Raw genomic sequence first — 14923 nt, 5'->3', positions numbered from 1 at the left:
AAGGTTAGGGCTTATGTTGTGATTGTGCTTTTGTTTCATTTGTATGAATGTCATTTTTAATCGAGAATGAAATAAATGAGAATTGAATTGAATTGAAAAAAAGGTTAGGATTAGGAGTAGAGGTACTGTTGGGTCCAGTATTAGAGTTAATCAAATCAAAAGCATTTGTCCATATGCCTTGTACAAAAGGTTTTGAATAACTTTGCGCAATTTGATATTTAATTTACTCCTGATACAGTTGCCAACTCTATCATCTAAGTCATCATCTTCACGATCCTTTGTACCAGCACCAACATTTTCATTTTGATCATCATTAAAATCATTGCCATGATCATCATTATCATTTCCATAATGAGTGCAGTTCCTGTTGTAGAAACAACAAATTCAAATATTTTATGTAGTTTGTTCAATTTATTTTTGTTATACTTGACTATGACAGTGTCTCCAACTATATGTGAACACCCCAAATTTCTTATTTTTCATGTTTTTGTACTAGTTTGGTTATGTTCATGAAGTTCATGCTGATATGTAGACAGCTAACTTCCTTTCTCTTTGTGTGATATCAGTTAAGCTTCTAAATTTAATTGCATTTCCTCCCAAATTGAAACTGATAGGTTTCACTTTACTCGAGATAGCAAAGAAAGTTTGTTTGAAATCTTCACAGCACTCTGTGATATGATCTTGTTTGAGGTCTTACGCTGTGATAGTATCAAACGATACCTAGTTTTGATTCAGTAACTTTGACAATGACTGTTCCTGAGAGAGGAAATAATATTCAGGGGTTTGTGGAATAGGGGGAACAATCTGTTGATGTGGCAATATAAGTCTTTAAATTTTGTAATGGTAAATATATAATTTTTGGTGCGATATACATTGTTTTTATGCAATTGTTCGTTCGTTCGTGTCTCCTTAGATCAAGATTAGTGTATCTTGATCTTCGGAGTAGTTGCAATATCAGTATAAGTTAGATTATTGTGCAATGTTGATCTAAATGAGCCATATTTACTGGTATGTTTCAATCAGTGATTTAAGACCCTCAAGGAGATACTCAACATGTTGATATGGTTGCATGGTAGGAAAGAGGCATCCCTGAAAGTTTTATAATTCCATATTAGAATGATTATATTCATACTACACTGTCTACAAATTACTTTTGTCATAGATATCATAATGAGAGGAGAGCTTTTAAAAGAATCCATTAAGTTTAATAAGTTTGTCACCTCCTACTACCCCTATGAGACTGCCTAGCCAGAATGTCTTTTCCAACAGTAAACAATACAAGTTCTTTTCAATTTCATAGCAGTGACAGTGACACTGATGCATGTTAACTATAAATAAATTGATTCTAATAATAATATTCTTTAAAATCCACTCCAAATTTTATTAAGTTAAACCGAAAATGGAAATTCTTTTTGCCCAATTGATGGTGAGCCTGGCAGCCACTGAGCAGCGCTAGGTCTATAGGGTTGGTAATATTTACAGGGTACTGCCATTGAATTAATAGTTCATGAACAGCTAGCCTCCTTCATTAAAATCTATTCAAGTGTATTAGATTCTTGGTGTAGTTTTTCAGAGCTAGCTTTACTTTTTTATATTGTCATTTCTTGATTTTTCACATGCTGCCATAAGTATAGTTTAAGTGATAATTTTTTTTCATTTTGTTAGTTGTCACTTAAAGGTAATACAAAGTGTTGGTATGGGGTCATGAATTTGGTTCAAATGAACATATTGGAAGCATATGCGATCCTACAATATTCAGTGATCGTTGTCGCGGTTGAAATCGAGTCTAAAGTTATGAAATTGTAAATAATAAACTCTTTATGTTGTATAGTTCCCTCTCAAGGTCAAGATATTGATTAAGCTATAAAACAATGACTCTTGACTAAAATCGACAGATTAGCTATTCCCGTTTAGAAATTATATATCACAACTTCATATTCTGAGATTTTCATGGTCGTGGCTACCATTGTACGGCCGTAGGCGCTATTTGAAATTCATCAAACTTTACAGGGAGCACCAGTAAATTTTAATATTCAATTTTTCTCGACAGCAGGAGTCGAAGTGTTTTAGGAGCTAATTTTTTAGTCCTTACAAAACATCCACAGGGGCATCCAAATATATCAAAATTGTAAAGAATCACTATCCACTCAATATTCGAAATTTCCCAAAACTTTGTATTACCTTTAAATGGAAATATATGTAATATGTAGGTTATTGAATGATGATGAAATGCTGTTAACCAAAGGAGGTTGAGGAAGTAGTAAATTTCCAGTTTTCAAGCAACGTCATAGAATGTGACGTATGACCACTCACACTCGAGACTTGAAGAGACGACTGTTCTATTTTCTTCCTGTCCTAGCTGCATGTCAACATTACACGTTCTTGGACACTGTGTGCGTGCAGTATGGCATCGTATCATGTAGAAAGGACATTGGATGTTGCATTTGAGTAACAGTTTGATATCATCCAAGTATAATATTGGAACGTTTTTATGTACCAATTGGATTCAAGTAAGCTACATGTGTGTCATTGCAACTTGGCATTTCAGTCTACGGTGGGTAAATTCATTCGGTCATATACATTTACACTGTATTCTTTTATATTATAAGTGAAACAAATTCTGCAGAAATTGTACTGCAATTGTGAATAGATGAATTCTATGGAATTCTTTTTCTACTTCCACTTTATATAGACCGGCACCTCCTACATCAATAGTGTACATGTTTGAAGTGAAATATTGAATTAGTCCAAAGCAAATTTGTCTTCTCTTGAATAATATGTGGGTTTTTTTCTTGTCACTTCCACTGTGAAGAACATCACATCCAGCTACACCAACCTTTTTGTTAAAAAGCTTTTCAACCATATTGATATTGAGTTGTACATTTACATGTACCGGTATGTCTTTGTTAATTGAAAATCAGAATAGAAAGGAGATTGAAACGTTTTGAAGTGTTCTGTGCCAATGTTACTTCCACCTGAGTATGAATAGAGTAGAGACATGAGAGCAAGAGAGAGGAGTACATACTCTTTCTCTCATTCATTGTACATGATTTCCCAGACTCACTTGATCCTAGATCTCTGCTAATCAAGGGGCTGCAAGAGCTAGAGGGCAAGTATACCAAGCATCCACCTAGCTTCCTGCAAGTTTATTTCCTGACTCATTTTGTTATGTAAATGATGAATGACTGTGCCATACCAAAGATTCCCATGGAAGGGGAGGGGGGGGGGGGTGGATGTTCTAATACCAACTCTGTGCCATGTCCATGTCCAGACACAGAGTTATGAGCAGTGTTATCTGTTACATACTATAACAAGAAGGGGTATTCCTATCCTGAAGTCGTGCCCCTTGATCTCCTTTGTCATGTGTCCACACTCATTATATTGTAAATATCACAATACTTTGATAGTGAGTTGTTGTAAAGTGCCCTACTACCCATTCCATTTGTATTTGTTTGTGTTCTGTTAGACTGCTGTATTGCTTTTCAGTGCTCAGTTGTGTCATCATGTTTCCAGATTCATTTGTGTGTTGAATGTCAGATACATGTACACCATGATAGAGAGAGGGATGGTGTAAAGTGCTTGTCAGACTCCTATGTTCAGTCACATTATGATACGTTGAACACCATGGTGTTGGTGTGCATAAAGTGTTCCCTTGGTGTGCATCATAACATGTCCAGACTCATTACGATACGTTGAATATCATGGTGTTGGTTAAAGTGTTCCCTTGGTGTGCATAGATAAGCGTCCAGACTCATTATGATACGTTGAATATCATGGTGTTGGTGTGCATCATAAAGTGTTCCCTTGGATTAAGTGTCGAGACTCATTATGAGTTTGAATGTCACATACCATGATACTAATGAAGGTGATGAGGCCTATACGTGTGTGACCTGATACATGCGATCTCTTTACTATTTGAACAATTCAATCCATGACATGGTCATAGGCCAGCTAGACTCCCTTGCTTGTTGATCACTTTGACTCATTACAAACATCCGCTGATCAAGATGAGCATAGACTGCTGATTATCAGGGCTCTGCCTCCTAGTTGAATCTGAGCAATCTTATAGCCAGTGATCTGGTCATAGAACTTTGAGGAATATTCTTGCCACTGATCTGGTCATAGAACTTTGAGAAATCTTCTATCCTGTGATTTGATCGTACATGTATAACTTTGAGGATGTTAATGTAGGGAGACTTTATGGAGAGAATAAACAGTGACATTAGTGTGGATGTGTCTGAAGAGGACATTTTGCTGATCAAACCATACAGATACAGACAACATGGTATCGTTCATTTTCTTTGGACTGCTTTGAAACAAGTTGCATTATGGAATCTTTTTCAGAAGAGTGTTATTGCTCCTATATTCTCCAATGTAGAGTTACCTGAGTGAGGATGTGTGTAGGCAGCATTTTACATGAAAGGTCATCAGATGGAACCTTCAGAGCAGTAGCAACATGACAGCCATATTTTTAAGCTACATGTATATACATGTACATGCAGATACATGTACATGCAGAGTATACATAATGTATTTGTGTGTGAGCAGAACTTGTCCACATTGGACTGCATGATAAATATTTTGGAAAGAGACTTGAGTGGTATAAACAGTTCAAGAAACAAATTAGATACCACCGAGGCTCTTTTGAAATAGCATGGTCAAGTTGAGATATCTTGGTCAAGCTGAGATATCTTGGTCAAGTTGAGATATCTTGGTCAAGTTGAGATATTTTGGTCAAGTTGAGATATCTTGGTCAAATTGATATCCTAAACTCATTTTGATTTGTTATTTTTCATGAACAGGAGAAAGAGAACAACTTACTGCAGCTCTTAGACAAGTCAAGCAAGGGTGAGACCCAGCCTGGCCATCATCAGGTCAAGGTCCCATCACCAAGCTCCTATAGGAAGAAGTTCTTCAAGTCGGTCACTTCACCAGGAACACAACCTAAACCAAGACCAACAGCTAAAGGTTAGCACTCAAACACTCAAGCAGTAGTGTACACTGCCTGTTATGGACTAAATCTTATCACAGCTTGCAAAGGAAAACAAGTAGATATACAGTCAAACCTGTCTATAGCGACTGTCCAAGGGAAACACAAAAAGTGGCCTTTGTAGACAGGTTCCTTTAGAACATGACTTAACGAGAAACCTTTTTCAAGGGAAACAACAAATGTGGCCTTTGTAGACAGGTGACCTGTCACTAAAGCAGGTTTGACGTAATTTTAATGGCTTCTTGGTAATCATTGTTCCAACCTATTGGGAATTGTATAATTGGATGGTACACCTGCTAAAGCTGGTAGTGGAATTATTCAGATAAAAAGGCATGTTTTGTCTTTCAACTTGCATTATAATCAATTCTAGCAAGTTGGTTTTATTTAAAGGGGAAGTCCATCCTGATATTAAGTTGGTTTTCATAGAAGCAGAAAATTGAGAGAAACAGGTCAGTGATAGTTTGAGCAAAATCTGATTAAAAATAAGAGAGTTATGAATATTTGAAGATTTGATCAATTAAACACAAATTGGCAATATCTTGCAAGGTCCCCTCCAAAACGCCCTGGACTAAAAAACTTCCGAAATGTATATTTTCTCTTAACAGCAATTTCAATCATACATTCACTGTTAATTTAATTATTGCAAATATGTCTTTATACAACCCACGTATGAAACAAGTCTGTTCCGTCATCAATAATTAAGAAAATGAAAGTTTATCAAATTTTCTGTACAGAGCAAACTGGAGAGGAGATCACAAGATATGTCACAGCGTTACCAATTTGTGCTTCACTGATGACAATTTAAAAAAATTTAATCAGATATCCTCAAACTTTCACTATATTGTTTCACTAATTTTTCTGCTTTTATTAAACACAAACTAATATTAAGGTGAACTTTCCCCATAATCTTATTCAACAAATTTGGGGTTTTCTAGAGAACTTATAATTCATGTGTTAATAAATACATTTACGCTGTATAATGACTGAAAACGAAGGAGTAATACATGAATACTCATTTCTGGAGAAAACAAATGTTGTTATCATCAAAAGCAGTAAATATCTCCAAATAACATCATTAGCTTAGTTGTTTTAATCTTGTGGCTGTATGGAATTCTTCAGTCGAGTTCTCATTGCTTGATTTCTTGTTGCTTGTGTACAGAGGAGATGCTTGCCAAGGCCAAAGCAAGCCAGAGCTTTGCTGATCGTATGAAGAGACACATCCGTGGTCGAGGGCGGACTGGGGGCTTTGCTTACCCTTTGGATGATCAGATGATCGGCAATGCTACGTTTGGAGTTCCTCTGGATGAATGTGCCGCATCACAGTCCAATGAGGTAATGATGTTACATATAAATCTGCATGTAATTTGATAGGAAGAGGCATTGGGGCAGGGGGGTTGGCTACATATAGATAAAGGCAAGTTGCATGTCTTAATATAATGAAAGGTTACGGTAACAGAAAAGGAAATTGAAATGAAACAGTTGAATATAATGACTTGCTTTGCTTGTATCAGAAAAAAATTGATATAATAAAATATTTAAACAAAATCACAGCAGCTTTGAAAAGTTTGATGAAAGGAGGGGGGGGGGGGCTAAAATTGATTGTTTGTAGGTTTATGATGTGTGCATATCTTATTGTGCCAATTGCCATTCAAAACATTCAATGCATAGAAACCTTTCAGAAACATGTTAAAACGGTTTTATTTACTCAGAGTTACCAATGATATTATGTTAAAATTCTGGAGAGAGATTTGTGTATTTTGTTTTGTATAGCGCCTTGAGTAAGTAATTAGATAAGTGTGCTTTATAAGTATTTATTATTATTATTATTATTATTATTATTACTATAATTATTATTATTATTATTATAATTATTATAATTGTTGTCTCTTCTCAGCTTGTACCGATGGTTGTTGAGATCTGCTGCTCCATCATAGAAGCTAAAGGGATGGACTATGTAGGGATCTACAGAGTACCTGGGAACAGCGGAGGTATCTCATATCTCAAAGAAGAACTCAAGAAAGGAGTAGATGAGATTGATCTGACTGATGAGGTAAGATCTGAGAAGCTTAATAGTTTATTAGCAATATAACATCGTGTGAAGTTGAAGTTCATGGGTCACATTACATGTAAAGAAGGCCTAGAGAATCTTGCTTTGACAGGGAAAATTGTGGGAAGAAAGAGTAGGGGAAGAAGGAGGATACTTTGGTTGGACAGTCTGCAGAAATTGTTGGAAGAGAGAGGAGTGAAAGAACTGGGAGTGGTACTAATACAGAAGGCTAGGAGCCGAAGGTTGTGGAACAGCATGATCGCCAACGTCAAACGATATAGCCCCACTGCACTACTTTTAGCTACTTGCACCCTCTATATAGCAAACAATGTCTAAGCGGTACCCGATGATCCCTCATGATGCCCTCTTTCTTATGTTAAATGAGAGCTGATTTGATGAGATAACCACCTGTCAGTGACACGCAGGGAGGTCTAATCCCTCCTGGCTAAACCAGTGCAGATAGGCTTTCAGTATTTTTGCTGTGCTCACAGTAATTTAGGTCAATTGCAAAGTCTGTATAAATCATTTTTTCTAAAAATTCTTTAGATTTCATAGAACCATTGAGGGGTTGAAAAGTTTTACCTACTGACAGTGATTCTATAAGAAGTTCATTCCTTGTCTATGGCATGTGTACTCATCAGTGTTTTTAATTGTTGATTTATAACACTTCCTGTTTAATAGAAGCATATGGGTTATAAGGAAGCTCTCTTGGAAGGGCTTCAAGAGAAGAGATTCTTTTAAATATAAAGAACTTTATTATAAAAATGTCATTCTTGTGTGGGTAATTGAGATTTTGCGTATGGTAATTTGTTACTAATGTTTTACCTTTTCTCCAAATCGCAGCGCTGGCAGGATGTGAATGTGATCAGTAGTTTAATGAAGCTATTCTTCCGTAAGCTACCCAATCCAATGGTACCCAACAACCAGTACAAGGATTTCATTGCAGCTAATCGTATGGAAGAACCTTCAGAGAGGATGTGGGCTCTACGTAGACAGATCCATAACCTACCAGATCATCATTATGAGTCCTTCAAATACCTTGCCAACCATCTCAAAGGTTAGTCTTCTTTGGTCCGTAGATGGTGTATTATTGGATGAGCTCCTGCTCTAGTCATGATTTTGTCTGAGATATATCATTTGATGTAGGGTTATTGGTGTGATTGGACTTCAGTGTAGGCATAGGAATAGTGTTGGGTAAACAAGTAGTAGAGTTTAGTTCATGGTTGAAATAAGAAATTTGAGCAGTTTGAGAAGTTGTCTTCTTAGAATTGTTGCCAGAGCATGTGTTGCACAATCTTCATCACTATATTTAATTCATTCAAGGTTTCTTCACTTTATACTCTCTGATGTAATATTAATTTGCCAATTTCGCTTAATTCAGGAACATCACCTTGTTTAACCAATATTGAAACATAGCTTTAATATCTTATCTTTCATCATATTTTTTCGGTATAAACATCTAAATGTCATCCCACCTACGTATCACTGTTGCAATAAACCTGTAAATTGTTAATTATCAATTTTCTATCTCATGTAAAACGAATGACAATTTTATATCATCAATGAAACTGTAAATCGTATTTAAATATACACAATATTTGTTAAGTGTTCTATATATTTTAATGTGTTATTAATGCAACGTTATGCCATGTACTTTTTACTCTGTAAATTGAACAATTTCAGCTTTTAGCTACATGTCCAATGATTTTTATCTCAATAAACCAATACAATACAATACAATACAATCATATTGGCCCAAATTCACAAAGGAGGTTTGTTGACAAACCTAGGTTTATGTGCGTCATATGACGCGTTTTGACGTGTTTCAAACCAAGGTTTGTACAACCCTTGGTTTGAAACACGTTTCGACGCAAACCTTGGTTTGAAACGCGTTTCGACGCAAACCTTGGTTTGAAATGCGTTAAAACGCGTCACATGAGGCACATAAACCTAGGTTTGTTGACAAACCTCCTTTGTGAATTCGGGCCATTATGTCCAAGGTTTTAAATGAGTGTATCATACATGTTGAGTTTATCGTTATAACCCTAGAACTGAATTGCCAGCTGATATGTATTTATCCCAACTGTATGGAAATGAACAAGATTTATGATTATATAAAGTTGAAGTGTAACAAATTTGTTCTTCTTCTGTTTGATAGGAGTTGCAGCCAACGCAGATGTGAATCGCATGGAAGTCCGTAACCTTGCCATTGTCTTCGGTCCTACCCTGGTGCGCTCTGGAGACGATAGCATGGTTACCATGGTAACAGACATGTCTGACCAGTGTAAGATAGTAGAGAGCTTGATCCTTCACTGTGATTGGTTCTTCAGTGATGATGTAGAGAGTCAGCAGGATGTCCCTAGTGATGCGGTGAGGTTGAACAGCTGGGAGAAGAAGAAGAGTCCGTCTAGGAGGAAAGGAGAAGATGAACAAGATGGAGGTGAAGAGGAGGAAGAGAATGAGATGGATAAGACTGGTCCACTTAAAACATCTTCAATGGGTAAGACTCCACTCAACTCTCAACATAATTCTTTCCTCCAGTACAGTACATCCAAGTTTACAGACATGTACCACAAGTATGATTTCACAATATGTTTTTAAATTTTAAATTTTTGATTATGGATCATCTTTTTGTGTACATTTGGTGATATGTCGCTTCACAGTCAAGTCATTTTCAATTTCAATTAGGAAAACATTTTTTCCTGCTTTTAAATTAGTAGTGTCAATTCCAAATTTTAGTGATTAAGATTATTGATTGCACTGGAAGGGTTAAGCAAATAGTGTTACCTCAAAATAAAAATGTGGATGGGGAAGGCAGTTGCAAATTGTTTTACACCTTACTACCTACATTGTGTCATGTCTTTAGCTGACACTCATTCTGTTGGGGGTGTACATACTTTGTATTCTCATTTGTGATGGGTAGATGGAGGATTTCAACCCTGTATGTCATTATTAATATCCTGAGACATTTCTCTTTGCAGAAGATATCCGCCGTGATGCTGGTGGTCTGTTCTCTTCTAAAGATCTGATTCTCTCCGTGAACTCTGCTGCTCAAAGGAAGCTAAAGACACCCAACAAACCTTTCTCTCCTGAGAAGGTGGACACGAGTGAAGTCAAGTATAGAAGACCTAGTCCAGAGCCACCTCAGCTACATACTATCAAACTACATGATCAAGAGTCATTGCGTCTTACAGTTGGACAGCAACCAATCACGATAGATGTGGGTGATGAGAGGTCGTTACACGCGGCTGGACTTAGAAAGGATGATAGCACCGGTAAGGTGGTACTGCGTCAGAACTCTCAGGGTTCCGTTGATTCCAAATCAAGCTGCGGGAGCGATGAGAGCCCCAAGGAAATGGAGGCTATGTTTCAAGGCTCTCTCTTTGGTTCTAGCAATCGATCTTATCAACGATCTTACTATCAGAATTTCCAGTTTGGTTCAACACGGGGTAGAAAACTATCTGACTCCTCAGAGAGTAATCCTCCATTGAATCTAGAGCAGGAGCTGAAATCTCTTACCAATGCAACATCAAAGAGAGACAGCTGGGTGCAGTCAGACTATTCCAAAGAGCGTGAGCGAATAGAGCGCCAGCATGCTGAGGCGCTACGTGACTTAGAGAAAGAAGACAATACAAACATAGAAGAGTTATTCAAGTCACAAGATTACCTAAGTGAGCTAGCAGCTGTATCTAATAAGATCATGGACTATACAAGTAAAGGTATGAAGAGCCCTTCTGCTAGTCGGAAACACTCTCTTGAAAAGCCTTCAGGTAGGGATCAATCAAAATCCTCCAATAATAACAATGCATTCAAGGCTAACACTGTAGCTAAAGAAGAATCAACCAAGAAGCAATCATCTACTGACTCATTTGCTTCCTTGCACATTGATGAAAGTGACTTTGTTCAGTCTATGAAAGCCACATTTGAAGAGCGGTTACAGCGAGTGTTACAGCATGAGAGTGAAGATGACACCTCCCGTCCTACTAGTCTTGTGAGTGACACCCATCATCATCATCAAGCTGATGAACCCAGGGGGATTCATTATAGGAGTAACTCTGTAGACAGGTCTGATGTCCTGCGACGGAGACTAGAATCTCCTGCTTCCTCAGGATCAGGCTCTAGCACCAGCTCTCCCGTAAGATCGAAGGACATCGTCAAATCATCTGCTAAGTCCAAGATGGCCAAGTCTACATCTCATTCTCCTAAGAAGTGCAGTCGTATTGAAGTCATCCTCACGATGGAGAAGAGAGAAACTACTCCAACGTCCCTCCGTGATAACATCGCCAACAATGCCCAGGAGATCTCCAAGACCCGTAGAGGATCTGCCAAAGACACTACGTCCGTCAAGGAGAAGAACAGGGAGAAGAGGCGTAGGAGACATACTGTAGGGGGTGGTAAGGACCTTCAGAAAGCTATCAGTGAGCACCTTGCTAGTGAAGAATCTAAGAAAGTCAGTGCTGTGGAAAGACTCAAGCCATTTGGTAAAGAGAACTTGAAATCCACCTCTAAACCTCAAGACATCAAATCCTGGTTAGAGTCTGAGCGTCACCGGAGCACTACAAGCAGCCCCAACCTCCTAAGCTCAGTCCAAGCATCTATTGCAAGGTTACATCCAACGGAAACGGACAAACAGAGGAAAGAGAAAGAACTTCGTAGAAAAAGCACACCTATTTTAGGTGCAACAGATTTCAACAACGAGCCTCACAAGCTTTCTAGAATGCCAAGATATTTTGAAATTGAATCGTACTTATAGAACAATGGGGGAGTCTTAATGGTAGAGTCAGCTACTGAAATTTTGTGACAGCAACATAGTGACATAAGTTATGACAGTGTGTATATAGCAGAGAGAGAGAGAGACGTTGTATATATATATATATATATATATATATATATATATATATCCAAATGAATTCCTAAGGCAAAATGAATCTTGCTCTTTAACCAATAGGAATTCACCATTAATATCTATTTATATGTGACTGTGTGGTGTCCTTGTGTGTCCCTGTATCTGTGTTATTATATATGACATTGCTACCAAAGTAGCAGGTAATGCTATACGGGTCTAAGTTATAACTAAAACTATATTATATAACATGAAAAACAGTAATCCTTTGGCCCATTTAATTGTAAGTTCATTTTTATATCTTTGTAGACTTTCTGAAGGTAATCAGATTGTGTGATAACATATGCGAGATATTTCCTAATTCATATTCTTCACAAAGTTAGATCACAGCCCTGTTTCATTAACTCATCATTGCTAACAAATTGCAGTATTTGATGAAAACTACTAAAAGTATGACTCTTGATTGACTTTGATAAAATATGTTTCTGGATTGTGACATTTAATACTTTTTGCAACATACTTGATGTATGCCCACCACACCTGTACTTGCTACTGTAGTGCATTCAGAATAACAGTATTAATGTAAGCCTGGCTGAAGGGCGCAAAAATCATTGTTTTGGTCACTGTTTTAATTGTATTTGCTGAAAAGATAATACATCAGTTAACCATGACAACGATGTATAAAATGAAATGTCAATTGTTTTTATTTCTTTTTTGGAAAATATTTTGAAAAGGAAAGTGCAATGATGGGAAGAGAGAAAAGAAGGTCTACAAACAAGATGTAACACACCTTTATAATGACTTGTTTGGTGGGAAATTGTTTTGAAGGCCAAAGGCCATATACTAGTCTTCTTAACATCTTTAAAACAAAAAAACAGTAAAGACAATTTACCTTGAAACATCTGTTCATAACTAGTTATTTCACATTCCGCAGAAGACTGAAGTGATGCTATTGATTTCTTCATAGTATAGATATTGATACCCTTGCCTTCAAAGATTGGAATATAAATAATAAAGAAAGGCGCATTTTATTTTTAAGAAAGCTAACAGCGAGGGGGGGGGGGGTGGGGGAAGGAGACTAATTTGTAAAGTCTTTTTTTAATTTTTATAAAAGATACATTGGTTTGTTTTAAGAAAGTACAGTGCTACATAAAATAGCTCCAGAAGCTTGCCACTAGACTTCTAGAATTGAAAGGTTTATGATTATTTTGTAATCTCAACAAATGATTTCCAAGATAATGTAATATTATTTTTGAATAATTTGTGATGTGGATATATTTGGAGGTAGTATGCCTGCCTGAGTGGAGGTCCATAATCACCCCCAAACAAATGTGCATGGAATGATGAGGATTGGGTAAATGACTAGCCAGCATAAATATAGAAAATTTAATTCCACCTTTTAAAAATAATTTTCACCTTTGTTCTGTTGAGCACAGTATTATCGAATATGGATTCTGACAAAAATGTATTAATGTTTGTTGGCCAAGGATGGATTGCACGCAAAGCATCCTTTCTTTATTTGGTCACCCAATGACTGTGTAAAAATTCAAACATCTTTGATAATATTTTGGTATGGGAAAATTAGGTATGAAATTGCTCTTAAGGTTCATGATTTTCATGACCATTGCCAAATAATTTAAGTCGTTCAAAAAATTGAGTCCTGCTTTGTTAAATCAGTAGTTTGGTTATAGCCTCTTTTCTTTCAGCTGTTCCTTCAATAGTTGTGAGATGACCTTTTGAATGTAGATGACTAATTGTTTGCCGAGTGGAAGAAAGCCATTAACCGATTAAGAAATTAAACCCCCAGATCTCAACACACATTATGTGTAAAATTGTTCATTTGACGTTGTTTTAAAACCTATGGTATAAAAGTGAAATCAGAATAATTACCAGTTACAAGCTGATGAGTAGGTAGAAAATATTAAAGTCAAGTAATTATTATGTTGAGCATTTTGGGAATAAGTTTTACCCAGAATGAAGCAATCTTTCTTTGGTTACATGGTCATAATGCGCAATATGACCATTTTGACATTCAATGATTTGTGAAATATTATTATTAGTATCATGTAGAAATTTATTATAGAGAGATTAATCATGTCTTAAATGAAGCTTGTGCAAATCAGAGACACAGACATTCATGTTTTCTTTTAAAGATTATCCATGTTTGCACAATGGATTCACCAGTTTTTGTCTTGAAACCAGGAAATGAAAATTATGCACATTTTATTATTTATGATTGTTTTTTAATCAAGAATAAATGTCGGATTTTTAGTGCATATGTATTGTATACAGCCAGGCACTGACAGATTCATTCTAGATCACCATCGCCAGTCATACCTGCTTCAGAGAAGTGAATCCAAACACTAAATTTGTACCTGTCTATAAAGACCAATTACAACCTTTGTACCTACACCAGATATATCACCTAATGTTGACATGCTCTACGGTACACAGAATGAAAAGCAAGGAATGAAAGACATGAAGAAAGATTGAGATTGGATGTTTTATTTGGTTGTTTATTTTCTTGTTTTAATGTACATTTTTAAACATATATCATCCTTGTTACATTTGTGAAATTATATGAAATGATTATAATCAAGATGGAAAATGAGAGATTAAATCCTAGTACAGATTGGTAGTTAGTTTTCTTTATCTTTTAAGCAATGTTATTGCAGAAAATTTGCTCCTGTAAGTTTTGTATTGTGTTTGTATAAAAAAAAAGATAGTTTCATTGGTATAATATTAAAGTGAATATTTCCTTATACAACTTCATCAATGTGATTAATATTTGTGTTTAAATTCTCATTATGAATAAAACGGTTTTGATAGTTATTAGGATTGGTGTCTGTGCTTTTGGTAAAGCAGGCTGAGAATGGTGATATTAATAGTGATAATTTTAATATGATGATGATATTGATTTAATGACGCCCAGGGGCGGCGATCCCGGGGGGACGGGGGGAACACGTCCCCCCCCCCCCCCTCGATTTTTGTAGGGGGGGATTAGTGACCTGCATGCAAGTGTCACAAATAAGGTATCAAAATA

At 36.4% G+C, this 14923-nt stretch overlaps 1 protein-coding gene across 5 annotated transcripts in view; it reads left to right on the top strand.

Annotated features, from left to right (window-relative positions):
* LOC115918380 (rho GTPase-activating protein 21-like) overlaps positions 1-14652 on the top strand; it is a 68902-nt gene extending 54250 nt beyond the window's left edge. For all 5 annotated transcript variants that reach the window (XM_030975904.1, XM_030975919.1, XM_030975908.1 and 2 more), the window contains 6 exons: positions 4803-4968; positions 6150-6322; positions 6885-7040; positions 7881-8094; positions 9196-9537; positions 10019-14652. In XM_030975904.1, the coding sequence (XP_030831764.1) occupies positions 4803-4968; positions 6150-6322; positions 6885-7040; positions 7881-8094; positions 9196-9537; positions 10019-11790 (2823 nt within the window). In that variant the 3' untranslated portion in view covers positions 11791-14652. The remainder of the gene's footprint in view (positions 1-4802; positions 4969-6149; positions 6323-6884; positions 7041-7880; positions 8095-9195; positions 9538-10018) is intronic.
* The last annotated feature ends 271 nt before the right edge of the window (positions 14653-14923 follow it).

This window comes from Strongylocentrotus purpuratus, unplaced genomic scaffold (assembly GCF_000002235.5).
Source record: "Strongylocentrotus purpuratus isolate Spur 01 unplaced genomic scaffold, Spur_5.0 spur5_contig_868, whole genome shotgun sequence".
In the NCBI taxonomy this organism is placed as follows: domain Eukaryota; kingdom Metazoa; phylum Echinodermata; class Echinoidea; order Camarodonta; family Strongylocentrotidae; genus Strongylocentrotus; species Strongylocentrotus purpuratus.
This window is presented reverse-complemented; position numbering and strand designations above follow the sequence as displayed.